The sequence below is a fragment of the Brienomyrus brachyistius genome, chromosome 23 (genome assembly GCF_023856365.1).
Source record: "Brienomyrus brachyistius isolate T26 chromosome 23, BBRACH_0.4, whole genome shotgun sequence".
In the NCBI taxonomy this organism is placed as follows: domain Eukaryota; kingdom Metazoa; phylum Chordata; class Actinopteri; order Osteoglossiformes; family Mormyridae; genus Brienomyrus; species Brienomyrus brachyistius.
This window is the reverse complement of record NC_064555.1, coordinates 18,174,832-18,201,556: the sequence shown is the minus strand read 5'-3', so window position 1 is coordinate 18,201,556 and position 26,725 is coordinate 18,174,832. Positions and strand designations below refer to the sequence as shown.

Here is a 26,725-nt window from a genome sequence, read left to right as displayed (position 1 = left end):
GCGGACACTGGCAAATGCAAAGAGTGCAGTGTATGAATAAATAGCATTTGATGGTATATATGCTGCAATGCAGTCCAGAGGAACATTATTTGATGCTGCTGTATGCTGAGGATTGTATATAGAAGGAATGGCAATAAAGACCCACTGGACTTGTTTTAACATACAATCATTAAATAACAATCCACCTGAGGGGTTTACAAGAAGATCATAAATAGAGGTAAACAGCAAACTGAAGAGCATAGCATATGAAATACAAGACATTTTATTTGGGCATTACAAAGTATTAGGGCAGACATTTTCCTCCAGATTGCCTGCCAGTAACACAAAGCCAATGCCCTATGAAACTTTTTGGGGTTGGGTGCCGAATATAAAATCTGCGAAAATTGGTAATTCTGGAGGGGGGGGGGCAAATTCCAGTACAAATTTAGTAACTGTATAAAGTGTATTCAAATGTAAAATCCCTGTTGAGATATGTGTTCTTGTGTTTTGATGTCTTTCAGAATACTGGTGAAGAATATAATCTTTCTAAATTTTCTATTTTTCACCACAGGCAAGTGAATTTCCATTTTTCTAACATGAATATGCATCCGTGTCTGACATGTATGTGGTTCTGTGTGATAACAGTAACACGCTAATGAGGCGTAAGGAGGATTAATCTTCTTAAACCAAATCTGCTAAGATCCATGTCACAGTGTAGGGCACTGAGATGAGGATCAGGACAAAAAAAAAAAGAAAAAAAAGAATTTGCACGTCTTGTCACACGTTAAGCTTATTTATATCAAAACCAGGTATTGTCATGTATACGCCTACTTTAGATCAATACAGTGCTTAAGAAAGTGATCTTCACATTAAAAATCCCAGAAAAGTTCACAGGAAAGATGGTGTTCTTGGGCTAGGAATGAAATAGAGAAATTCAGAATTAGTAAAGTCACAGATTAGAGTGTTCCAATTCTTGGTTCCAGTGGGGCAGATATCCACTTACCTACCTGTTGTTAAAATGCTATACTGTGGTGGGAGAGACACAAATTCGCAACGACTTTAGATAATTCAAACCAAAAGATGAATGATAATATGCATTAGCAACTTAAACATTCAGCTACCAATTCAAAATTTTGTGTCATCTCACTGTTGGTGTTTGTGTGCATGGCTGTGCAGTGATAGTGGGATAAGTTATAAAAGGAGAAGTTTAGGGGACGACACTGGAGCAGCCGCCTGCAGACAGATGGATACTTGAATGGAGTTTAACACCTTTTTTATGTCCTGAATCCTGTATTCTCTGTCCTGCAGCCTCGGCTGTACCATGGTACGCTGACACAAACAAGGCAGCGAGACTGAAATGCCAACACAGCTTGGAAAAGGCCGACATCATCACATGGCAGAAAAACAACACTCAGATAGTCTACAAGACAGCCGAACAAACAAAAATTAGTGAGGGATTTGATTTAGAAGAAGCGGACAGAGAAGTGTACTTGATCATTAACAAAGTGAAGGAGGCGGATAGGGGGAACTACAGCTGCACAGTGTTTAACAGAGACCAAGCCAACGAATACAAAACCATCTCTGGTTACCTGCAAGTCAGAGGTAAGATCCTGCTTCGGTGTTTGGCTCTGAAGCTGCTGTATTTCTGTAAGCTCACTATGAAACTCCATTATCAGACAAGTCTTTTTAAATGTAGAGGGTACTTACAGATGTGCCATCATCTATACGTTAAATTCTATTAAAGAATGAAACAATATATACATTTAAAATTTTGCCTATCTGTACAGTACCAAATTAAACTAGATGGATATCTGCAGAGCACAAATACAATCCTTACCTAGACATTTTATATTGAAGTGTCAAGTGGACACTTCACCCCCACATTTACCTTAGGTATGGCCACCTGCCCCAAAGTGCAGGGGCTGTTGGCATGTGTACTGTAAGTCCTAGGACACTATGCATGAATATCCTGACAGTACCTTTTTGTTCTTACAGATGTTTTGTTAGAAAAGTAGTTACTACGTCAATTGGTTATTTTGTTGCATCTTTTTCACCTGTTCCAGGGTTTAGCCATCCGGTAAGAAGTTCTTTATCAGGTGAGTTTTGGACGAGTAGGTATTTTCAGGGATGCCGTTATAACTGAAATGTCCCATCTGACTGGCCGCTGAATCTCTCGTCTTTACTTCCAGCACTTCTGGTTGGATGCCTTTTACAAGTTGTACTCCTTGGACTTTAAGTAAAATTTTCAGAAGAGCCACACAGCAAACCGGTGAACAGTGTTGATTAACAGCAAACGGGGCAGTGAGTTAAGAGCTACATTTAGAATATTCACAATGGTCTGCGTTTCCTGCAGCAGAATAAGTGAAGCTTGCAGCACATTTGTTTGATAAACCTTTTGTAATGTATATAGCATGTACAGTGCTGTCAGTTGTGCATTTAAGTGTATATAACTATCCATTTTATTTAGAACCAACAATGTGCACCGATACCTTCTGCTGTGAGCATTAATGGTGATCATTGCTGTAGACAGTTGTTTTGTTTTGGTGTTGTACATGCACAGAATTATCGTTTCCTGAACTGCAAATCTCATAGCTAAAGTTGACAAGAATAATGCCATTAAACTGAAACCACAAACATGTCATCATCCTTATTTTAACCTCTGGGCACATAACTGACATGGTCTGTTTTCTGTTACAACAGTGAGAATGCCTATTTCTTTGCATTCGCCAGCGTCCACCAGTACCTAATACACTGCACTCTGTGCATTCGCCAGCGTCCGCCAGTACCTAATACACTGCACTCTTTGCATTCGCCAGTACCTAATACACTGCACTCTTTGCATTCGCCAGCGTCCGCCAGTATCTAATACACTGCACTCTTTGCATTTGCCAGCGTCCGTCAGTACCTAATACACCGCACTCTTTGCATCCGCCAGTACCTAATACACCGCACTCTTTGCATCCGCCAGTACCTAATACACCGCACTCTTTGCATCCGCCAGTACCTAATACACCGCACTCTTTGCATCCGCCAGTACCTAATACACTGCACTCTTTGCATTTGCCAGCGTCCGCCAGTACCTAATACACCACGCTCTTTGCATTCACCAGTACCTAATACACTGCACTCTTTGCATCCGCCAGTACCTAATACACTGCACTCTTTGCATTTGCCAGCGTCCGCCAGTACCTAATACACCGCGCTCTTTGCATTCACCAGTACCTAATACACCGCACTCTTTGCATTCACCAGTACCTAATACACTGCACTCTTTGCATTCGCCAGTACCTAATACACTGCACTCTTTGCATTCGCCAGTACCTAATACACTGCACTCTTTGCATTTGCCAGCGTCCGCCAGTACCCAATACACTGTACTCTTTGCATTCGCCAGTGTCCGCCAGTACCTAATACACTATGCTCTTTGCATTCGCCAGTGTCCGCCAGTATCTAATACACTGCGCTCTTTGCATTCACCAGTACCTAATACACTGCACTCTTTGCATTCGCCAGCATCCGCCAGTACCTAATACACTGCACTCTTTGCATTCGCCAGTGTCCGCCAGTACCTAGTATACTGCACTCATTGCATTCGCCAGTGTCCCAGCCTTTCCCCTTTCAGGAATAGACACAAAACCTAAAAGGAAACTTGGCTTAATCTAAAAAGGAGGCGGGAATGATTCATCAAGAAACACTGTATGCCAAACCACAGTGTAGTTCCCCTAAAAACCATAAAGATTACCTTAAAAGGAAATTACAAAAACAAAAATTTTAACTGCAGTATCCAAAGGCATACATTACCATTCAGTGTTGCATTACAAAACCATACAGCAATGGGTTGGTTCTTATGAGGTCCTAAATTGTTCTGAATAAAAACTGATCAAAAGTAAAAGTAAAACTAATGTTCGCTGCATGTCATGGCCAGTCCTGAGCAGAGGACCATGATTTGTATTTTTGCTACTTATAGATCACTTATTAATTGGTGAAAAAATTCAAATGAAGATTTTAAAATCTTTGTATGTATTCACAGTATATGATGACATAATAGAACTATAAGATATACAAATGGTATAATCAAGTACCTACCATGTAAAGTCAAACAGACCCTATTGTGATTTTCTTCTGAGATCAAAATGTTACTGCTACCCATATTGTTTGACTGCACACACACACACAACCTCCAGTTAGCTACAGACACAGTGGGCCTTACATAATGTACCACATCTCAAATTTGTAAAACCTAAAAGCTAGCAAACCAATAAAAAGTTACATCATGATTTTCTCTAAAAATAATACTAAACTGATTAAGATAAGCATGCATACAAATGGAAAAAAAGCTGAAAAAAAATCGGCGACAGGTGCCATCTAATTCTTCATTCCATGAAGAATGTGTGACGTGGTACAATCAGGTTCACGCATCTCATCTCTTTGTCACTAAGCGCTGGTGAGGTCCAGATCTTAACCCATACATTGTGTCTGCAAAGATTGCAAATAATTTTTGAGTTAGCGGCAATGAGAAAGTGTCTACAGCAGTGGACTGGTCCTTTATATTCTAAGTCAACTAACAGGACTGTCTAGATAGAGAAATGGAAATGATCCAAAGCACTGACTAAACATCAAGTAAATATTATGCATATGAATATTTATGCATAATATAAATATTATGCTTAATATTGGTGGGTCCATAGCTTATTTGGACCTGGAAAATTCCAGGTGATCTTCAGTGAGAACACCTTTTAAGACCAGTTAGGTTAGTGCTTAGTCACAACAGCAAACTGGCAGTGTGCATGACAAGCTGTGCTTCTGTAAATTAATCCAGAAATAGAGGGCCAGTCCAGGGTGTCCAGGCCCCCCCTCGATGAGATCCCTGCCTCCCTCCAGAGTAATGAAATAATAAAACTAGAGTAAAATCTCTGTAAGGTCACGGAATGCAGCCAGATATACTCTGATGTTTCTCACTTGCTCCTTTGGGCTCCCTAATCCATTGAAACACATCTTGAGAAAAATTCCTATACAAAAGGAAACGATTCCCATTCAATCGAAGGTTATTCCAATGAGAAGCACCTATGCACTCCACACTTAAATGATTTTTAGTAAAATTCGCATCCGAAAAATAAACTTATGTTAGCACTAATAGATCAGAAAACACCCTTTGGCTGTTTTCACGCATTTGTTTGGCAGGAAAGTCCTGCCTGCCGCAATCGCAATATGATCTTATCGGACACGTTTCACAAAAAGAGACGGACTGGGAAAGAAGCTCAGCATGCAAGCCTCAGCATGTCAGGAAGCAGGGTGCATTTCCATTACCAACGGAAAACACAGCTGCACATATGGAGGCAAGCCGTGTCAAGGTGGGTGGATCCTACACTGTGCTCTAGTGGAAAAACATATGGGCACGTTGCTGGAAACCAAACGCAGCCAGAAAGGTTTGTATTAGAGAGACATACCCTATTAATGGGGACATGGTCTGCTGCCATCAGCACGGAGCCCTCTGCCCGCAGGGTCCAATGCTCTATGAATGAACGTCTCAACCGACGTGTTACCATCCATGAAAGCTGGAAAATTATTTAATCAGCTTTTAATCAGAATTTAAAAAAATTTATTCAGTGTCTGAAATAAACAAAACATCTGCACTATATTTCTGAAAAAACTAAACATCAAAACCATTCACTATACATCTCCATATACATATCCATTTGCACTCTTGTACAGCCTCCACTTCTGGGGGTGGGGGGGCACTTGGGCAGTTACATCCCTCCCTGAAAAGGAGAGACCCCATCAGTGACCCACTACAGCAACACCAATATACCCCAACTGGGTGACAAGACTATATTTTATCGCATTGCGATTATGAACATTCATATTGTATTCATTTTTTTCTATATCATATTGTGATATAATCTAAACACTTCTTACATAATTAATAGTTATATTTGTAGATTTTATACACAAATTACATCCAGGTATGAGTCAGCTGTTGACGTAATTTATCATCATACCTGTCACATGCTCCAGAACTACTAGCAAAACAATTTAGTCATCATGTTCAGGAAAACTCAAAACCACCTGTCATACTTTATAGTTTTCTATACATCGGTTTTGGAATATTGTGCTAAATATCGATATTGAGAAAACCTCAGAAAACAGTGATTTCATTTTTTAGGGCCTGTCACCCAGCCCTAGTCAAACCCGTTCTCAGGAACAATCAGAGGGGAAAAAAACCGGGCAATAAACGTATTGTCTGCATTTTCCATCACACCCCATGACAAAATTCATACGATTTGTTTACTAGAATTAGGCTTCAGTTTGCAGTGCCTTTCACGCTCTGAATCCGTTTAAAGGTGATTCTAAGAGCATTTTAAGCAAAAATGGAACATTGAAGTAAAGAATAGATAATTCTCATTTCCAAGGAAAATATATATCATGTTAAGATATATTGTCATATCACCCAGCCTTTTGCATGGTCACTGACAAAGCAACAAAGTTATTATCTTAATACAAAAGATTAGTCTGTTACAGCAACAAATGTTTCTGTCTCTTGGAGGGGACATAATTTTTTGCTTTTAAACCTAGAAGCAGTGACAGTCTGCGATAAATAATGAATGTGTTTCGGCTGAGCTCACCACTTTCTCTGTCATCTCTTTCCAGGCAGTCAGCACTTTCTCAGTGAGAGTCTAACAAAGAGCAGAAACAGAGTCAGGGTGTTGGTGGACGTACCAGGCAGCGCAGGACAGTCGCGCAGCAGTGGGGGGGGGGGGGACACAGGCGCACCAGGGCCCCATTGTACTGCTCAAGCCCGAAAGATAATGGCCACCCACCTTTGTATCAGTGCCAACCAACTGGACAGAACCAGGACATTCTGGGCTGGTGGAAGTTGCGGGAGGAGGAAGAATTAGAACACTGAGGGCTAAAAAATTATTTAAAAAGTTATTGTATTGCAGCTTCAACACTGGGACTAATGCCTCATGAAGTACAGAGGATCAGTTCCTGGTCTGGACCTGCTCCCAATACTGTCACACTTGTGTACCGGTTTTGAACAGACCATAAACAGGCAAAAACCTCTTCAGAATCAAACATCCTCAAAACTAAGAGGCCGGAATGTAGAGGACTTTCCACTGACCTCACAGACTTCCTGGTTTCACAGCTGTCTGAAGCTTGCGGTTGGACAGACTCTTGCAGGGAACGGTCTGTAAACAATGTTGCCTGCACGCCATCAGCTGCCTTGGCGTGTGCTTGGGGTCTGCAGCTCCAATAAGCATCCTGACCCTGCTTCTCAGACTGCCAACTGCAGCAGTCTGCACCGCCACAGCGGGCATCGAGTCTGGAAGACTGTTTTTGGGTGATACCAGAAGCTCCAGTATCTACAGAGCAGGACACCATAAGAGGGAGAAAGTCCTATAAGTCGTTATACCTACAGACTTCGTGGAATGATATCAAAGGACATTTGATGGCTTCAGCTGGGGGTATACAGTAAAAGTGATTCTTATTCCAGTGGATTAAGGCAGCCTTCACTGTGCTTCATAGCTAAATGCAGTGCGGGCAGTGGCACACGCATGCACTGTAACATGTAACATTCGTCAAATATACTCATGCAGTGTTACACCATACAGGCCAGCTTTGCTCCTGAGGCTACATGTGACTATGAAGAGAATGCGATCACCACCTAAGCAGTTAGATATATGGCCGCATATTAAATGGGAAAAACAATGACGGATGCAGAAACTTGAATATAGCGCTTGTATTTTGCACATGGAGGCATATCTTGGTTAAGCGGTACAGTATACACACATTTCAGAACTCTGCTCTGGTTTTCTGTTCTGTGGAGGACGTCAGCATGAAGCTGCAATGTGTCAAAGGTGGACTCACCCAGGACGTCCTCCAGGGTAATCAGTGGCCGGGGCTCATACGGATCATGCTCTTCTCTGATCATCTGCACAGCTACACAGACAAACAGGCACACGTCTGTGGTACCAATTTACAGTTCATAGATACACAACATAAACAAACACAACAGCACTGAACTATGCAAATCGCAGTAACTACCGTTTGTGTTAGTAATAGGCCCCTTACCCATGTAGAAGGGTGCTGAGACAATCCTTTGGTAAGCAGCTGGACGGAGCTTCACCACCTTAGAGAAGGATGAGGAGATAAAGCTGAGGGCCCGCAGGCTGAGAGGACCCCACATGCGCAGAACCGTTAGCGAGCCAGGCTGCTACCTGGACGTCCCACTTTTTGTCATGGTGGTAGACCAACCAGGCAGTTTCGTCAGGATCATCCCTCCAGGAAGGAAGCAGCTCCGGATAGAGGGATTTCTGCGAGACCCAACGCAAAAGGACGTTTCATTCCACCAGCAGGGAGCAGATCCCAGGGTGCACACAATTCGAGGAATTCATTTACGGGGGGGGGGGAGACGGGCAACTCACGATGTAATAATATTGATGGCGCCTACTGATGACATGATCACATATATTACTTGAAGTAATCCGCTCTGTACATGTCAGGCACAAGTAGATGGTGGGATGCTTCAAGCAACGGCATTCCACTACAGCCTCCAGGCCTGCAGGGGGAAACCAAGTGCTGGCTGCAAGTCTCCATAGTTACATACCACAGACACAATCACAGGCGTAGCTGGGGCAGCGGCACTAACCAATTGAGGGGTATGGCCTGCCGTCCAAGAACCAGAACTTGGACCAGTTGCTCTCACCAATTGGACCTGACAGAGGCACACAGACATCAGTTTCAAAAGGCATGTTGACATGATGGTCCTACTGGTAAGAGACTGATTGCAGGAGAATTTCAAAGACTAGAAACAGAGAAGAGCAGAATGACTGGGCAGCATGACGGCCGATTGGGTAGCACTGTCACCTCACGTGCAGCAGATGGGTTTGAATTCCACACCCCCTTTCAGTTTAGAGTTTTTGTTTTCCCATCGATCAAGCGGGATTCTACCCATAATGAAAAAAAACTTGTGTTTTGGTGAACTTGTGTTTCTAAATCGCTCATTGTGCACATGCCCTATAATGGAGCCTCTGCTGCTCACCCCGAAGCTATGCCTCACGGGGAGCCTGTGCTTCACCCCGACGCTATGCCTCGCGGGGAGCCTCTGCTTCACCCCGACGCTATGCCTCGCGGGGAGCCTCTGCTGCTCACCCCGACGCTATGCCTCGCGGGGAGCCTCTGCTGCTCACCCCGACGCTATGCCTCGCGGGGAGCCTCTGCTGCTCACCCCGACGCTATGCCTCGCGGGGAGCCTCTGCTGCTCACCCCGAAGCTATGCCTCGCGGGGAGCCTCTGCTTCACCCCGACGCTATGCCTCGCGGGGAGCCTCTGCTGCTCACCCCGACGCTATGCCTCGCGGGGAACCTCTGCTGCTCACCCCGAAGCTATGCCTCGCGGGGAGCCTCTGCTGCTCACCCCGACGCTATGCCTCGCGGGGAGCCTCTGCTGCTCACCCCGACGCTATGCCTCGCGGGGAGCCTCTGCTGCTCACCCCGACGCTATGCCTCGCGGGGAGCCTCTGCTTCACCCCGATGCTATGCTTCACCATGACCCTGTACTGAATAAGCAGCTATGAGGTTTCATAATTTTATGTGCACTGTTTGAATACATTATCATGCAAAATGCATTTTTAAATACCTTGTACTTACTTATGTTCCAAGTGTCTGTTTTGGCAAATTTAATACAACCCCCAGGCCATTATTTCCACGGACACAGAGCAGAGTATCAATATACAATGTAAGGTTCAGCTATGAGCTAAACTGCAGTGCCCTTAATAGAGAACCTGAGCGTTTCTTTGGATTGAAGAGCATGAATTATTAAAAATGAATGCAGAACGTGTTCCCATCTGTTTCTGTGTATTTCAGGGTGTGGAGTGCAGCCCTTTTAGGACACTGGCCCTTTCTGGCATGGGCAGGTCTCAGAATGCAGAATGGCGGAGCTGGATTTTCTGCCATATGAAACCCAGAACATTCGTGCTCCGAGTTCCACTCACCAGTTGTTGTCTGTGCTCTCTTTGGGTCCAAGAGCAACTCTGGAGGAACCCTGGGATACTGAACAAATTCCTGATTGGACAAGTCTGGATGGGGGGGGGGGGGGGGGGGGGGAGCTTGCTTAGTGCGGTAAACGAACAATAAAAAAAAAAAAAAAAAAAAAAACACCCAGCAGACATGTGATACTGCTAAACAGTTTTGTCAGTGACAGTCATTTGATCAGTATTGCATTGTGGTGTGGTTAGTTTTTTACTCTTCATTGCTCAAGCATGGAGTAGTAGTTTCACCGTCTTTGCTGTTCAGAGATTTCAGTTCCTTGGGGCTGTCCTCACCCCTATTAGACAAGCTCTCCTGCTCCACCTCCATCAAGCTTACGGCCGTAGGATCCCTGCCAATTCCTTCCGCTGAACACAAGAGCATTTTTGAAGCATGGCGTAAAGCATCGAGTTACCAGTCTGCCCCTGAAATGGCCGCAGTCTTACCACTCTCAGGCTCATCTGCCTTGGGTTCTGGGACCGGTACTTGATTTGGCAGCGGATTCTTTGCCACTCCCTGACACACAGCACCTAGGAGGAGAAAAACAGCAGTACCTCCCCGTGCCTCGCACTTTAAGGGTACTGCAACCCAGGAGGCTCACCAGAATCCATGCAGACTCTCGGCTCATCGGCAGCCACCGGACACACGGCCGCTGCGACCTCCTCCGTACGCTCCGCAGTGTCGGCTGTGGGACACGCAACAGGAGCAAGGTCATTATCCACATGACACAGGACTCAGAGCAGTCCTGTCTGCAGCAACATGGCAAATGTTTGCGCATGCAGAGTGCGAGAGAATTTCCCCATAAATCCACTGACACAGGTCCGCGTTTCCTACAGCTTTCCAAGCTCTGGACCCTAATTGGATAAGCAGTTATTACAGATTTTGAATTTTTTCCTTTCGATGTGGTCACTGCTCAGTAGTAGAGATACAACATTGTCATGATTCAAAACTATTTTAACCAAGGTTTACTGGCATCTGGCCTATTTGGCAGACCGTGATGATCCGTTAGGGGTTTGAGTATTTAACCAACAGGACTAGTTAAAGTATAATGTTGAGAGACTACAATTTAATAACTGTTTTTCTCACATGACTTTTCAGTGGCATCTAGCTTACTCCTTAGCACTAATTTGCCTAAATAAAAGGGTTTCAGATTTATTTTATGAATGTGCCACTGGCCGAGTCAGAACAAATCCTTTGGGTGAACTAAATCATTTCACCCGTCCTTATGTCGGGGGCATTCAAACCGTGGGCCGCAAAAGAATTTGCAGGAGAGACTGTGATAAGACCTGTGATTGTGTGTGGGGGCGGGGGGCCATACATCATTTCGAAACTGCAGCCTTCACAAAACTTCAAAATACTGCACACCTACAATGTCTGTAGTAATATGAAGAAATTATAAGAAATGATTAGGAATTATTCAAATGTGGAAAATTTAATCGTTCGTGGCCTGCTTGGGATTATTTGGAACATACATTTAAAATACAATTTAGTTTTCAGCGTGGTTTTGTTGGTTATTATTTTCAGATATTTGTATTTAGCTTATTTTTAGATTCCATTTCAGTAATTTTATTTGTAGGGATTGACAGAGAAGTAAAGCTATTGTATGCGTCTGTCCTTTTCAGAATCTGAGGAGTACACAGTGCACATTCTGTACTAAAAGACCTTGGCAAACCATGTTTTCGTATCTTTAGATATTTTAATTCACGAAAATGTTCCCTCATGGTTTTAGTTTATGCTAACCCTGTACCGAAGAAAGGCTTCCCGAGCCAGACAAGACGCAGCAAGACACATTCTGTTGCTGAAAGATCATGCTGAGCATGTCAGTACTCAGAGAAAATGAAAGACGGAAACCCCACGAGGCACCGAATGAGCTGGAGGAACGACAGAAAGCTGGAGCTACAATAAGACGATGGGAAATGAGTCAGCAGAGATACCGATTAGGAGGCACGTCTGCAATCGGAAAAACAGTGGGAGCTGTTATTACGAGTGCTCAGCCCCCCCCCCGCCCAGCACAGACAGAGCCCACAGATCACTATCAGGCAGGGGAGGAGCCCTTCCTATCAAGAAGCCCAGCTCAGGCCCAGCCTCGTGGTGGGGGCTGGGTTCCAGGCCCAAGAAAGGGCCTCACTGGCTGGTTGCACTGTGGGGCTTTTATCTCTATCTGACCAGACTGATCACAGCAATGAAGCCCCTTCAGCGGTTAGATCCTTTAGCATTAGCATACAAGCAGGTTGGTGCCAAGTGTCCAAACATTTGACCTTAAAAATGGCGGCTCTGCTCATTTCCCATAGTCTTGCTTAGCCTCAGTGGAAGACTGGCCTCATCAAGTCAGAAGTTGTGAATAATTCTGAGGGAACAGACTGGGCTGCACATGCGACATTAATAAAAGCAGGTATAGCGCACTTCCTAGTAGTAAACAGTGTGTTTCTTCAAGATAAGGCATTTTAACCAGAGTACAGAGGGACCCTTAGTAACACTGCTCCTCAAGCAGCCACGCTGTACGTCGCTGCCCTTTCTGATTTTGGGAACCATTCCCGTAAATGCAGAAAGGACAGTATATGCACTGGAATGCTAAAATAACAAGATTTCTCAACCATTTCAGCCGTACCGGCCAGCAACTCATCATTAGTCATATAATTATTGCTACCTCTGCATTTCGAGCTTAACTTTCGCGTGAAACCCTCCTTACGCTGCCTCACCGCATGTTCCAGGGAACAGCCGCGTCATCGACAGGAGTGTCGTCACCCGTCCCGTAGTGAAAATAAAACACTGTGTCCCGGTTTTCAGCGCGGGGTGCGATCTGTCCAGTATTTCCTCAGATACAAAGTGAAAACCATAATTGCTGGCGCCTGTGACTGCAAGCGCTTGTGTTCTGTATGCGTCGCTGCATACCAATACCGCAGGCGCTGCGGAGTCACCAGAATCTCGGGTCTTATTTGGCACAAGGTCTCGTGTTTACAGTACGCAGCACAGGTCTGTTGCATGTCAGACTTAAAAATGCAGAAAGTACCACCACAGCAGATGCTTACACCTTAATTATCCACAATAAACAGTTATATTGAGAGACTGATGGCACACATCAGCCAGGTCCCTTATTCACAGCTTATAGAGGTTTCCCATTTTATTAAGGTTAAATGACGATAAGTCAATACATTATAAGACTATATATTAAAGGCGTTTCTCGGCCGTAGTTCCATGACAGTGGCAATGCAGCAGAAGGTGTGGTTACCTGTTCTTTGTCCAGGCAATGCTTGGGGTTGGGGGTCACCTTGGCTCTTCTCCTTCCAGAACGTCTGCAGCTTCTTCAGGGCTTTTAAATAAATAAAAAATATCCTTGAGGAGCAGCAGCAGAGCTAAAAATCAGAGCATCGAATCAGAAGCAACGAAGTTTCTCCTGCTGATAAACTCACCGTCGACGAAGCTGGACCTGCACACTTCCTGGTGAACATCAGGCTCCAAATGCACCTCCTTGAGAAAGCAGAACAGATGGGTCATGAGGGTCAGGAACGGACAGACGGAACATTCCGGCAACTCACAGCAGCTCACGCTCTTGTTACAAACTAACACAAGGATGTCGCATTGCAATGCTTCTGAGAAAACACGCAAACGAGCAAATTCTATTATACCAGCTCATTCCACTGCTGCAATACAAACATGATACTGGTAGGAGCCGCTCAGGTGTTCCACGTTTGTTTAGTAAACTACCCCAGTACCATTAAAAACCAAGGTTTAAATAAGGGCTGCAGTTATACCTGAATTTCACCTGGAGAATCAGCAGTCAGGGCCCGACTGGCCAGATCTAGCATCGCCGCCTTGTGCTTTTCGTCATACTGCTTGTAATCGCTCTTTACCCCCAAGGAGAGAGGACGTGTGCTTTCCTTAAGATGACACATGAAACGTCTTTGAAGCAGTGTGTGTGAAAACCCATTGACACAAACAGGCACTTTCAATCACCAGCCAGCCGACACTCACCAGGTACGCAAACAGGTGGTCAAAGCTGACAACGTGAAGCACAGTTTGGTTCCGACGGACCTTCTTCTGGCACAGCAGACAGAGGTACCCACTGGGCTCGTCCGGGTCTGCGCTGCGGTACTCCACTAGGAACTGCAGCCCTACACGTCGACATGCGGGTCAGCAGGAGCCATGAATAATAAAAGACAGACTTTATAAAAATCGAGAAATTCCAAGGGCAGCAGGAAATGCGCCTCCTGAGGAGGTGGAGGTCCTGAACGGAGCCACCGAAAACGAACTAGGCAGATCTGTACAACTGAGCAATGCTAGAAAATGACAGAATGAAAAGAATTGTTACTCATGGTGGATCTCTGAAAAGAGCAGAAATGGAGCCGGCTGGTTCACGCAGGGTGAGGATGCCAACCGCTCACCAAGTAGCGGGAATTTCCTCTTGGGGTTCCTCAGGTACTCTGGTAAAACCACCTTTTCCTCAGCTGCAAGCAACATGCAGTTATGTAAAAAAAAAAAACACACAACAAATTAATTAAATGCTTGGCGTATCTCCCCCCCCCCCCCCCCCCAAAGAGACCAATTACAGAAGGCCATTCTGTCAGTAAAATTAAGGACAAATTCTTTGCCACATACATTATGTCCTTTGGCCATTATATTCTCATGTCCAGTAAAAGCAAGTAGAAAGCGGCCTTACTCTTCAGACCGGCCGTGAGTTTGATCGCATGCCGCAGTTTCTTCATGGCTGCGTAGGAAGACGACCCAACAAGCACAGCTAAGTAATAAATAATATTATTGGGAACAAGTACAAGAACGAAAGGACCCGCAAGCGAGTAAAACAGCAAATAGCTCTGATGCGTTAACAATACTGATGATGTAACAGGGGTGGGGGGGTGGGGATGCTTTTAATGATATGCGGCTCTAGGATTTTAAACAAAAGGAAAGGAGTAGAAGCTTCTGCAGCCGCTCTGTTCTCCCTCTGTAGCCGGGCCAGCGGCACCAGCCATGAGCGGCACCAGCCATAAGCATCCAAAAGCACGACACGCTCACAGGCACGAGACTGAAGACAAAGCAGAATCACAAACGCATAAAACCCAACGGGTAACTAATCTGAGAAAGGGAGGCTGCAACTATCCCCCCCCCCGAATTAAAGTGCAGGCCCCCCATACCCATGGAATAGCAGGCGCCCTTGATCTCCACGAACAGCGTGTCCGGCACACACAGCATCTGTGTGCAGGGCAGAAATTAACAATGCAATTAGTCACGTTGTAATAATAAATAATAATAATAATAATAATAATAATAATGGCAATGACACTTTATTGGTCTTCGTGGCAGTGAAGGGCAGCCACCCGCAGCAGTGTCCCTGGAGCTGGGGGTTAAGGGCCCTGCTCAAGGGCCCACAGATGTGGCTATACTGCCGAGGCCGGGTTCGAACCGACGACCGACCACAGGCACAGGGGTGGCGCATGCTGCCCCCAAACATGCATTTTCAGCATCTTGAATCTCTTGTATTGCTTATGATTGTAATGTTTCCGTTCAGCCTCCAAAACTTACATGGTACCAACATATTCCCAAGTTGCTGGGTCACATACTGCAGGGGCGGAAACGGCCTCGGACGAGGCGAGGCTGCAGGAGCGAAGCCCACTGTCAGGAGCCAATGACAGCTCTCCTGCAGCCTCCAGGCCACACCCCCCTGCGTCACACAACTTGCCTGGAGGACGCTTTTACTCTGTCGCTTCTCCTCAGCCACCGCCCTGGGCTTCAGCACAGACAGAACATCGTGGGAGTGGATCCAGCCAAACGGAAGCACCTCGGGGTCGTCAGGGGCCTAACGACGGGAAAAGCGGCCCGTTAAAAAGGCACAGGGAGAGTGCTGACACCTAGTGGACATTCTCTGCAACAGCTCACCAGGGTACTGAAGTAGTGGTCGGCGGAAGTGAGGTGCTGCACATCCTGCTGGCTGGGGAAGGCCTCCTCACAGGCATGGCAGAGATACATCGGCGGCTTGGAGGAGAAGGTGATGCACATGGTCACCAGATGGAGCCCTGGAGACAGGAGGCCCTTGTGAGCAAAGCACTTCGGATTCACCAAGGCGTTTGGTCAAGGTACAAATGAAAAACTCCTCGCTCTTCGAGACACTAGTGCAAAACCGACTCACCAATGATTGGCTCAGTCCGGAGATAGTCTATCAGAGATTCGTAAACGTTTAGAGTTGGAACGGGCACTGGCAAGACAGGGAGCAAAGGTGACATCACTGCGGAGCAAAGGTGACATCACTGCGGAGCAAAGGTGACATCACTGCACAGGCACCACCTCTGCCTTAATAATGCACGTCATCACTTACGCTCTGAGACTGGAAACGGTCGGAATTTTGCTTCACAGTATTTCTGCTAGATACAATTTGCAGTGGTGTTTTTTTGTTTTAAATGCAAGGAAAATTAAGTGTCCTGCCAGGGTGCAGCCTTTGCAGGTGAGACAAATATAGTGCGTCAGGCCATAAGCAGAACAACAGAAACCCTTCGGGGGGGGGGGATTGGTTGAAAAGAAAAAAAAAACCTAGAGGAATCACTGCGTTATCCTTTTTACCAAAAAGTGTTTCTCTGAGGAATGTGTGTGCTGCTACGCGTCAAGGCAGCGCTGCCCACTGTGAGGCAAATGCTCAGAGAGCAGGGATGCCAATGTACACTCACTCAGCACGGAGCCTGTGCCCGGGCCGGGGGGCAGAGGAACAAGGGCAGCTTATTTACATCGGCAAACAGGCACTATATTCACTGACCTCTCTGCGGGGGTCTCACGCATGCGGCTTTATCCAGATCCGGGAACAAACGGTCTACGCACTTGGGTTAGAAAGAAATTAAATATTTTTTTGTTAAGCCTGCAAATGAATGATGTCACATAAAAAGCAAATGTTGCCCAAGACAAAACTACCATTTTAAGGCACCTTAGTAGTACCCAGAAACAATACAACAATATCTTAAGGTTACCAGTCTGCTTGGTGTAGCAGGTCTAAGAACAAAAAGGACTCTGGGTTTTAAAACTGACACAACAGCAATTAACATATGTGGACAGCAGGGGGCAGTGCAGCCACAAAACGGACGAACAAACTCTCTCAAGGGGTATAAAAAGAAAAGAAAAAAAACACTTAAATACAGCAAAATGTAGGTAAAAGAAGAAATGAAAAACGACCTGCTGGTGCTGATAGCCACGCACGTGCTGTTTATAAGATTTCACAGAGCTGTACAGGACGCCAGGGTCACAGTTCTGAGGAGAAAGCAGAACGAAAAACACACCGGCAATTTCCAACAGATGACTTCTGCTAAAAGGCGTCTCGTTACTGAAACTCTAAATTACCCAACAGAAATGCCCCCCACACTTCTAAACAGCCTTTTGATCTTTTTTAGAGCATGATGCATGTTTGTTGACAAACAGATAAATCGAGCGTGACACCGCATTCTCACCTGAAACTAAACGGTGAGCACATGTGCAAGAACAAACTAGTACCACACTGAACAAAAAGGTATTTAAGCCCTCGTGCAATCCCTTCCCAAATATGGTAAATCGCACAAGAAAAATCACCTGACAAACAAGTCGGCACACCGTCCGCTGAGAGTCCGCTGTGACAGGAGAGACACAGACAGTTAGGAGGACAGGCAGTGGGGCGGCGGCACTGCATTGGACGGGCAGTGTGACCCACCCGGCCCCGTCTTCGTGAGCCCAGGGCTCCGCAGGGCCCCCCCGAGGCTTGTGCATCCATCAGCGTTCACATGACCTGGGAAAAACAAGCGGCTCTCAGGAAAAGATGACGGGATTCACCCCAAATCCACGCCTCCATAGTGCAACATTTTACATTTGATATTATTTGTGACACGAATATCAGCTGCTATGGAAAAAGAATCGTAGACGGCTTCACTCACCTTCCTTATTTTTAACTGATATGTCAGGGCTGTTCGCTCTTTTTCTCTTCCTTCTACAGACTGAAAAATGTAATTTATAAATAAAAGTTAGCATCTACAAGCTCCAGGTCCTGCGGGCCTGGCGAAGGGCAGACTGGTGCTCTGCGCTGCCACTACACTGGGCGAACGTTGACATTTCTCAGCGGACAGAAGTTTCCAGAAGTGAGACGCACCCAGTCTGTCTCCCGACATCACTTGGGGCTGAAGGTCACCCAGGTTCTGCTCTCTGCGAATCTCCTGCAGCTTCTTCAGGGCTGGAAGAAGTCGGCAGTGACGATGATTTTCCAAGCAGGTACAAGACTCCAGAATTTAAATAAAATGCTGAGCATCTTCAGTGATATTTGTCATCATGCCCACCATTAGAAAAGCTCAGAAGCTCCGTCTGTTCATAGACTTCAGCATCTACCTTCATGACCTACAAACCCAGGAACATGAACACATGGCTGACTTTCACGCAGGTATTTATGCACCAATTCTCTGAATTCGTTTAGCTTCCAGAACATTGCACATGCCTGTAGATATGATTACATTTCCTTTGTTTTCCTCTTTTAGAACTAAATTACAATAAATCTATGAACATGACAGGTATACTAGGGACAGTTTCATGATTAAAATTTAGAATAAAAAAATCCAGAATACTACAAGAGCCAGTGTGTGGTGCTTTTAACGCACATTCCAAAACAAAATGCAGATATGACCATCAGCTCAGCGTATCCATTTTTAGTTTCTACACTTTTTAGATCCTAAATCAGTTATTTGATCCTAAATCCGATGCAGGTCGCAGTGCAGGTCCTGGCCTGTCACAGTGAGGACGCGCGAGTTTGTCAGACCTGCATGTCCGCGGATGAGACCAGCTGCTCTGCTTGTTGCGCCAGGTTCAGGATCATCGAGCGAAAGACGGGAGAATGAACCTTGTACTTGCTTTTACTCTCCAGGGACGATGGATGTATTTGGTCCTGATTAAAGAAACAGACCATCACATCCACCGGCACAAGAAGCATACTCTGTCGCCCCCAGATGGTGAGTTCATGCTCTGCAGGCAATGTGGCACAAAACAGACTGTCCCAGCCATAGACCCCCACAGGAAGACATATATGATCTCTCCACATTCACTTTGTTTAATTAGACATGAGAAAATTCATCTTGAATGCATCAGGCATCAGTAGAAAAAGAATATTTCCTTTTCAAAACACTCATTCTAGTTGTGTGGAACCATTGTCCATGATTCACTGGTGTTCAAAGAATTATGCATAAACAGACACTGACAAAACATTCATATATAAACCTTTTCCATATGGGCAGACAGCTCAGCCCTAAGCCTCAGAGTGCATCTCTGACTTCCTACTCGGTCCGCTGACCGCTCTCACCAGGTAGCCGTAGAGATGGTCAAAGCTGACGAGATGAGCCACAGCTTGGCTCTGCGGCACCTTCTTCTGACACAGCAAGCACAGGTAACAGCTGGGGCTGCTTCCATTTACGCAGCACAGCTCCACCAGAAACTGCAAGCCTGCCGGTGCGGGAAGAGACACTGAACAGCTGCCCTGTCGGACTTAACAGTGGGAGAGTAGGTACCTATAGGCGTTTATTGCCAAAAAACACACTACTGACATCTGCATCTGGTTTAACAAAGGCAGACAGCAGTTTGCTACGGACGTCAAAACGGAGTTTATCTGAGCAGTACCAACCAAGTAAAGGGTAAGTCCGATTTGCATCCTTGCAGTATTTCTGCAGACTGAACAGCTCGACGTGCTGACCTATAAGCAGGAAAACAGACAGGGAAAAAAATCACGTTAGCCGCAAAATCTGGGAACGGGACGTCCGAGACTGCACGGTCGCTCTCCGGTATTTCCGGTGCCTAGGTATAAACATGTTAAACACATGCGTGTGATATATTTCTGTTTGGGGGATATGACATAATGTCATAATTTCAGTGTCATCAGATTACACCAAAGTAAAAGTGAAAGCACACTGACCACTTCTGCTTGTGCAATAATCACTGTGATCGAGGAGAAAGGGGCCACCTTATAGACTGATCCTGGAAACTGGAACAGTCATTTCGGAATCCACTCCATAAAGACAGAACTCTTCTGGAAACCGAAGCTAAGGCCAGACTACGCAGGATGGATTTTCCTGTGCTACCGTCACAGCACACAGTCGGACGCTTCCAGTGCGCGTATCAGACATTAACTCCGTCCCCATAACTACTTCTGCTGGACGATATATGCCCCATAAATAACTGCGGTAAACGACAGACATTTTAAGACCATTGTATTTACGTTTATCATCCATAGCACACTTCGTAAACGCGGCCTTGCTCCGCAGCGCTATCCCAGGCCAGGCGTCCGGAGGGTGAGCAGTGGTACACGCACCACGGTGTCACTCAATCTTACGTCAACACGGTTTGCCAATAAAGGCCAGAAAAAACGATCAAGGTTACATCCAGATGTTGTGCTACTACAATAATTACATCATTGTCAGACGTCCAACTGGGAGTCTCCCATAGACACAACAAGAACATCATGTATCCGGACGGTTAACACTCCAATACTGATAAACCAGAACTACTAAACACAGTCCAAAATATATTTAACAAACATTACCAGCCTTTAACTACCAAAGACATGTTAGTATCTTGGATAAACCTGCTCCACACACCCAGCTGTATAAGCTACGCATTTCTTAGTGACAGACATGAGGTGCACATTTCAAATTAATTGCAGAATTGATACAGCTCTGGTGAACAAATACTACAGCCAGCAACCACCCCCACAATAGACAAATTTCCACCGCCCCCTTGAAATCAAAATGCCCAAGATGGGATGCTTAGCATGCATATGCATGCGCATATATATATATATATATATATATATATATATATATATATATATATAAATAAATAAAAAAACTCTGTCTGTCTGTCAGGTGAGTGATGTTTGTCAAGGAAAACATCAGTGAAACCCTGTTAACTTAAAGCGTGCAGAACCACTGACCTTCCAGGCACTGCTTGCAGTCATCCGTGCTGAAGATCTGCTTCATGGCTTGAGGGGTGAAGGTATCAAAGAGACGGTCAATAAACACTTAAGCGCTGAAAACTAAGGAGCGAGTCTCTCGGAAGCCAACCTTGCAGGAAGCTCACCTTGGGAATAGGAGAGCCCTCGCACAGTTCTGAACAGAAGTTTCGGCAGTTCTAAAAGCTGCACACAAAAACAAAGAGAGGTGGTCTCAGACCTCCGCATCTCCAGACAGTCTGCTTTAAGCCAAAACGGCAGGAATGACGCGGTGGTCTACTGGAGGATCAGAGAGAGGGAATCCTTGGTGAAGCTGAGCACCCAGCAGAGGAGCAGGATGCCCCCGGGTCCTACCCGGAGTACTCCAGTACCACACTGCCGCTCCTCCAGCTCCGCTGCTGCGTACGTTTCCGTCGGCGTCGCTGTACAAGACGACATCCAGCCGAAAGGCAGCTTCTCCGGAGCCACGTGTGCCTGACAAACCGTGACAAAGGCTAAATTAAAGCCACCATTTGAGTTCTGTCTACTCCAATTAGCTTTTAAGGCGTTACCTTTCACGTGGCTATCAAAGTGCTAGGAAGATTCTTACGAAGTAGGCGAGGTGATGGTCGGGGGAGGTGAGGTGCTGCACTATCTGGCTGCTGGGACATTTCTCCTGGCACGCATGGCACAGGTAGAAGGGAGGGTCACCCACGGCAGTTTCAATGCATGCGGTTACTAGATGGAGACCTGAGAAAGACGAGATCCTCAGTGACAGACATTTAGACATTTGACTATAAAGAGCAAATCACAGTATGGAAATTCATTCTCAATCAGGCAGCAATGTACAAATTTAAGCATTTTAAATCTGAGCAACACAAAGGCAACAGCTTTCTTCTACTGGGGGCAGTGAGGTCGAAGTTTCGCTCTCGAAACCACTGCTCTTCGACAGCATTCGTGAAACAAGATCATCGTGGAACCGATACGCAGAAGGATCTTACCGATCACAGCGTGGAATCTGTTGGGCCGCATCAGGTACTCCTGCACGACCAGCTGCGGGAAATGCACTGCAAATGGCACGTGGTTACGGGAAACGCCACTTTTGGCAGATCGTCATACATATACAGACACTGCTGAATACAGATGAGAGAGAGGGTGGCCGTCCTTACCTGCGCCTTTATTCGGTGCTTCATAGTCACAAAACAGGGTGAACAGGAGAGAGGGGGAAAAATAACCAAAAAAAAAAAAATCAGCACAGGAAAGCAGCTGTGATGTCCGTCTGCGATTTTATCCCCGTAAAGCGCACACACTCCAACAGTACATATTTACACACAAATGCCAACCACAGCACTTTCCAATTTCTTTACAAGCGTACAGTTTCACACTTGAGATTGTAACCAGCAATACATTCCAGTGTAACATGTAAAAAAATAAAGAAAAAAAATACAATTATCTTATTAAGATGTGCCCTGGTCAAAAGTGAAGTTTAATTTTTAATGGCAAAGTAAACGTGACTAATGGGTTAACATGAAAACACTCTACACCCCCCCACCCCACACCAGTGACCCAGGACAAGAGAGGAGACGGTACCTGTCTGGAAGAGCTTGGCTATTCTCTAATACAGAAACGGAGACGTGCAAATTAAAAACATGTTCGGGAAAAAGTATCATTCATCAAACACCATTAATTACACCGAGTGCCTCTTTATAGTGCAATATACTGTCACACAACACGTCTCGCTAAAACACTCCCAAACTGCTTTCATTATCCCCCCCCCCCACACTACATACTAAAAAGGGGGACAAAGGCAAAGATTACACTTTCAATGAACGTCAGGATGCCACATACAATGTAAAACAAAGAACATTTGCTTCAATATACAGTAAATAACGCCACAAAACGACACATTTTGTAGGCCACAGTAGGCTTCCGCAACACCTGCTTCCCTCAACCTTACGTGGGACATCAGCCCAGCTGACTGATGTGGGAGAAGCGCCTGTTTTTCCCCTCACCCATTATCACGGCTACGTTACACCGTTCTGCGTTCGCACCTTGCCTTTCTCCCTCCCATGTGTCTGGGACCCTCCCCCCTTTGTGACCTTCACTGACTGGCACCATCCAGCTTACTGGGTTTCAGCAAAGATTTTTCTGGAAAAAACAGTGGTATGGGCTCTTGGCTGTAAAAGCCAAACAAGCGTTATCTCTGTGGAAGCCCCAGGCGGGCAGACATACTGAAATAAACACAGACCCAAGTGTACACATCTTTCCTTCCACCTCCTTCTACTCTTATATATTAAACTTAATGACTTCGGAACTCATCTGTCTTCAGTGGTTCATTTCCAGAAAAATCTTACGATAAGTCACCATTGCATGTCTGCTAAGATCATTTGAAACAAAACAGGCCAGTCTATTTCGCGAAGGATGTAACTGCCGTTCCCTCCCAGTAAATGCTTGTTTGTGGGTTAGTCTGCACTGCATGCGTTTGATTTTTTTATAGTGAATATTATCCAAATGACAAGAGGAGGGAAAACATTCAGTCATAGAGTCACTATAAAATCTAACTCTGTTAATACATCCAGTGTGGACTAACCCACAAATAAGCATCTACGGGAAGGGAATGGCAGTTTCATACTTATTATTAATTATTATAATAGAAAATAAAGAACAGCCTTTAGGATCAAATGAAGGAATACCTGCTTGTGCTCTGCCCCATACATGTGCTTTTTGCAGGCGGAAAAGAACTTAAACTGGATTCCACAGGCCTATGGGACAAAGGTGCAAATCAGGTACGATCAGGGGAGAACGACACTGCATCGCTAGGGGGCAGTCGTGAGCACGCCGTACATCAACATGTTTGTATTTAATTACGAAAAGAACCCGTCTTGGCTGATTCATCTAATGAAGAGAACAGCAGTGTATGGGTAGGGCCCACCGGCGTGGCGGCACCAGCTTTTCTGCCTTTAATGCCAAGGGTTATAACCAAGCCCGGCATCTAATGCTTATGACACATCAGGCGTGACACGCTTTCACTCTTACATAAGAAATCTTACGGAAAATCTATGTCATTTCATTACAAACCGAAAATAAGCTGCATAAAAAGCGTTAGCGTAGTTTGCAAACTCTACAGATTTGCATAGTAATAAAACTTACACGTAACATACACGTAAATGTGTGTGCAGACTTGTCTCGAACTGAAAGTGTCACTCGGAACTAAGTTTGCAACCTTGATAATATCATTACATCAAATTAAATGTGTGAGTTTCTGTTGTTTGTCTTAAAGTTGCCCAGACCATTATGGGACACCAAATGGGTCCCCGTAATAAATGTCGCAATCAGTCTTTCACGCATTTGCTTAGAAGCCCGTCGGCAAACAAACCTGACAATAAAGACATTTCAGCATCTTCTTCATTTCGAGCGGTGTCTCTTCTGCTTCTACCTACCAGATAAAGCGGGAATACAACAGGAAATGCCAGCATTATGATTTATCTGACACAGAAATTTGAACTGTTATTCAGACTACCTTTCACTAAAGAAATATAAGCCGGGAAAAAATTATTAAAGACGTTGCGTCTAAAATATCTAGCCATTGGTATTAGTGAGTGTCCGTGTCTCAGGGTCCGCAGTAAGATGCTAAGCTCTGCGCTCGCTTGCAGATAAGCTGCGAAAGTGCAGCGCCGCTTTGCCCGCGATAAGCAGGGGGACGAACGGCGAGATACCTCAGCTCCCAGCGGGGCTCCTCGCCTTTAAACCCTTCGTCAAATTTCTGCCTCCACCTTTAAAATAACCCCGACGATGCAGAATTTATCAATAACGCTCCTGGGCTGCGATCTGCAGCCCTCTATCGCCAGACTTCCATTTTACAAAGAGTTTCTAAGATATCTATTCTCCAACAACGCGTGCTGACAGGAAGCCCCTTTTCTGTATTAAAAACGAGTTTAGTAAAGGTGTTGTATTTGCACCAAACTCACGATGGAAGTAGCCTCCCAGATGGCAGTAAGCGACGAGCGAAGTTTGCGGTAAGCGGACCCTCCGCCCTTTTCGCGGCGCCCAGCCTCCGCCGAGCTGCACTTTATTTAGCTACTTCTGAGTAATTCCGACATTTTAAATATACAGCTACACCGGACCGGCTATTTGCATGGCCAAATACCCAGGTAAAGCTCACCTAACGTTTCACTCAAGGCGCATTGTAAGCGGAGAAATACTCGTCACCAGGCACGGTAGCATGCGGCGGCGGCGCCCCGGGACGATGCGGGAGTTCTGCCGGTTCGCGGAGCCGCCAAACACGCAGGAGGGAAGCTCGGCTAGCGAGTCAGCATGCACGGCTCCACACTCACCCTGTGTCCTGAAATGTCGCGGTCGGAAACACCACGCGGCGCGGCAGCAAACACACTCAGGCGCTCTGTGGCAGGAAGGACTTCGCTGGCCGGGGAAGCGCTTTCCACAAATTAAGGATGTGCGCACTGATACAGAAATATTGCTAAATTCGCTTTTATTGTTTCAGTTTGAGAATCCCCTCGTACTTTAACAGGTTTATTTTCTAGCTTGGGTATTTTGTCCTAATTTTCCCTTCGGAGTCACGCAGTCCGGTGCCCCTCCACATGGCCCCCCAAAACTTATTGCTTTCCGGCTGGTCATGGGGCGTTCTCCACGTGGCTCCCATCCCCTTCGGCTCAGACCCCCCCGGGAGGTCTGGCTCTTTCGCAGGTCACCCCCGCCGAGACTCATCTCTTCCTTCCAATCTAATTTTTTTAGGTATTGTCCAGCCTCTTTTTAACATATTGGTGGCATGTAAAAAATGAATGCTCCCTGGTCGTCATAATACTTTAAAAGCAATGTTCCTCAACGTCAAATTGCAAAGGCTTTGTAAATCTCATCATCTACAGAGCATAACATCATCAAAAGATTCAGAGAAACTGGAGATATCGCCCTGCGTAAAGGACAAAACCCAAGACCTTTATTGGATGCCCATGGTCTTCGGGCCCTCAGACATCACTCATCCAGAGGTGGCAATTTCAAGGTCCAGAAAGTAAAAATCCAGACCATGATTTACTTACAACCAACCAGTTGAGCAGAAAGAGTCTGGTTGGTTGAAAGTAAATCATGGTCTGGATTTTTATGTTCTGGACCTGAAATTGCCACCCCTGCACTCATCGGCATGATTGTTTCAATGACATTACTAAATGGGCCCAGGAATACTTCCAGAAACCCCTGTCAGTAAACACGCAGCCCGTACCTGGGGATCGTGCAGCAAGGAAGCCATATCTGAACATGGTTCAGAAGCACCGTCGTGTCCTGTGGGCCAAGACTCCTTTGAAATGGACTGTTTCAAAGTGAGAAAGTGTCCTATGGTCAGACGAGTCCAAATGTGACATTCTTGTTGGTAATGAAGGGCGCCATGTCCTTCCAGCGTGTTATCAGCGTTCAGTTCAGAAGCCAGCATCTCTGATGGTATGGGGGTGCATAAGTGCATACGGTATGGGCAGCATGTTTTGGAAGGAACACTGTCTATGTGTGTGTGTGTATATGCGCTCCCCTTCAGAGGATGTTGATTTCAGGGAAGGCCTTGTGTATTTCAGCAGGACAAGGCAAAACCACATACTACAGCTATTTCAACAGCATGGCTTCGCCAGAGAAGAGTCCGGGTGCTGAATTGGCCTGTCTGCAGTCCAGATCTTTCACCTATAGGGAACATTTGGCGCATCATTAAACGGGAAATACGTCAAAGACGACCACAAACTCTGCAGCAGCTGGAAACCTATATCAGGCAAGAATGGGGCCAAAATCCAACACCAAAACTCCAGAAACTCATAACCTCGAT

At 45.6% G+C, this 26,725-nt stretch overlaps 1 protein-coding gene across 49 annotated transcripts; it reads right to left on the bottom strand.

The window, feature by feature from the left end:
* Positions 1-246: 246 nt before the first annotated feature.
* Positions 247-25,592, bottom strand: LOC125718858 (uncharacterized). 49 transcript variants are annotated; one of them, XM_048993069.1, is made up of 46 exons: positions 25,242-25,592; positions 24,284-24,343; positions 23,601-23,669; positions 22,498-22,522; positions 22,077-22,094; positions 21,909-21,974; positions 21,518-21,657; positions 21,283-21,402; positions 21,057-21,114; positions 20,911-20,958; positions 19,606-19,674; positions 19,288-19,427; positions 18,751-18,876; positions 18,278-18,335; positions 18,094-18,174; positions 17,882-17,941; positions 17,662-17,736; positions 17,544-17,581; positions 17,154-17,228; positions 16,744-16,804; positions 16,126-16,191; positions 15,876-16,012; positions 15,679-15,795; positions 15,134-15,191; positions 14,662-14,709; positions 14,387-14,449; positions 13,977-14,116; positions 13,757-13,882; positions 13,415-13,472; positions 13,234-13,314; positions 10,606-10,689; positions 10,451-10,534; positions 10,301-10,372; positions 9,971-10,054; positions 8,627-8,692; positions 8,403-8,536; positions 8,196-8,291; positions 8,050-8,107; positions 7,846-7,917; positions 7,100-7,340; positions 6,798-6,843; positions 6,603-6,653; positions 3,463-5,738; positions 3,093-3,201; positions 3,017-3,059; positions 247-2,917 (listed from the first exon to the last, which is right to left on the bottom strand). In XM_048993069.1, exons 2-43 carry the CDS (start codon positions 24,314-24,316, stop codon positions 5,727-5,729), a joined length of 3,354 nt encoding a protein of 1,117 aa, XP_048849026.1. In that variant the 5' UTR covers positions 24,317-24,343; positions 25,242-25,592; the 3' UTR covers positions 247-2,917; positions 3,017-3,059; positions 3,093-3,201; positions 3,463-5,726. The 49 variants fall into 49 exon arrangements, with proteins under 49 accessions (XP_048849026.1, XP_048849030.1, XP_048849004.1 ...); XM_048993073.1 differs by having other exon boundaries at positions 3,126-3,201; XM_048993047.1 differs by adding an exon at positions 3,235-3,267 and having other exon boundaries at positions 247-3,092; positions 3,126-3,201; positions 3,506-5,738.
* Positions 25,593-26,725: the final 1,133 nt, after the last annotated feature.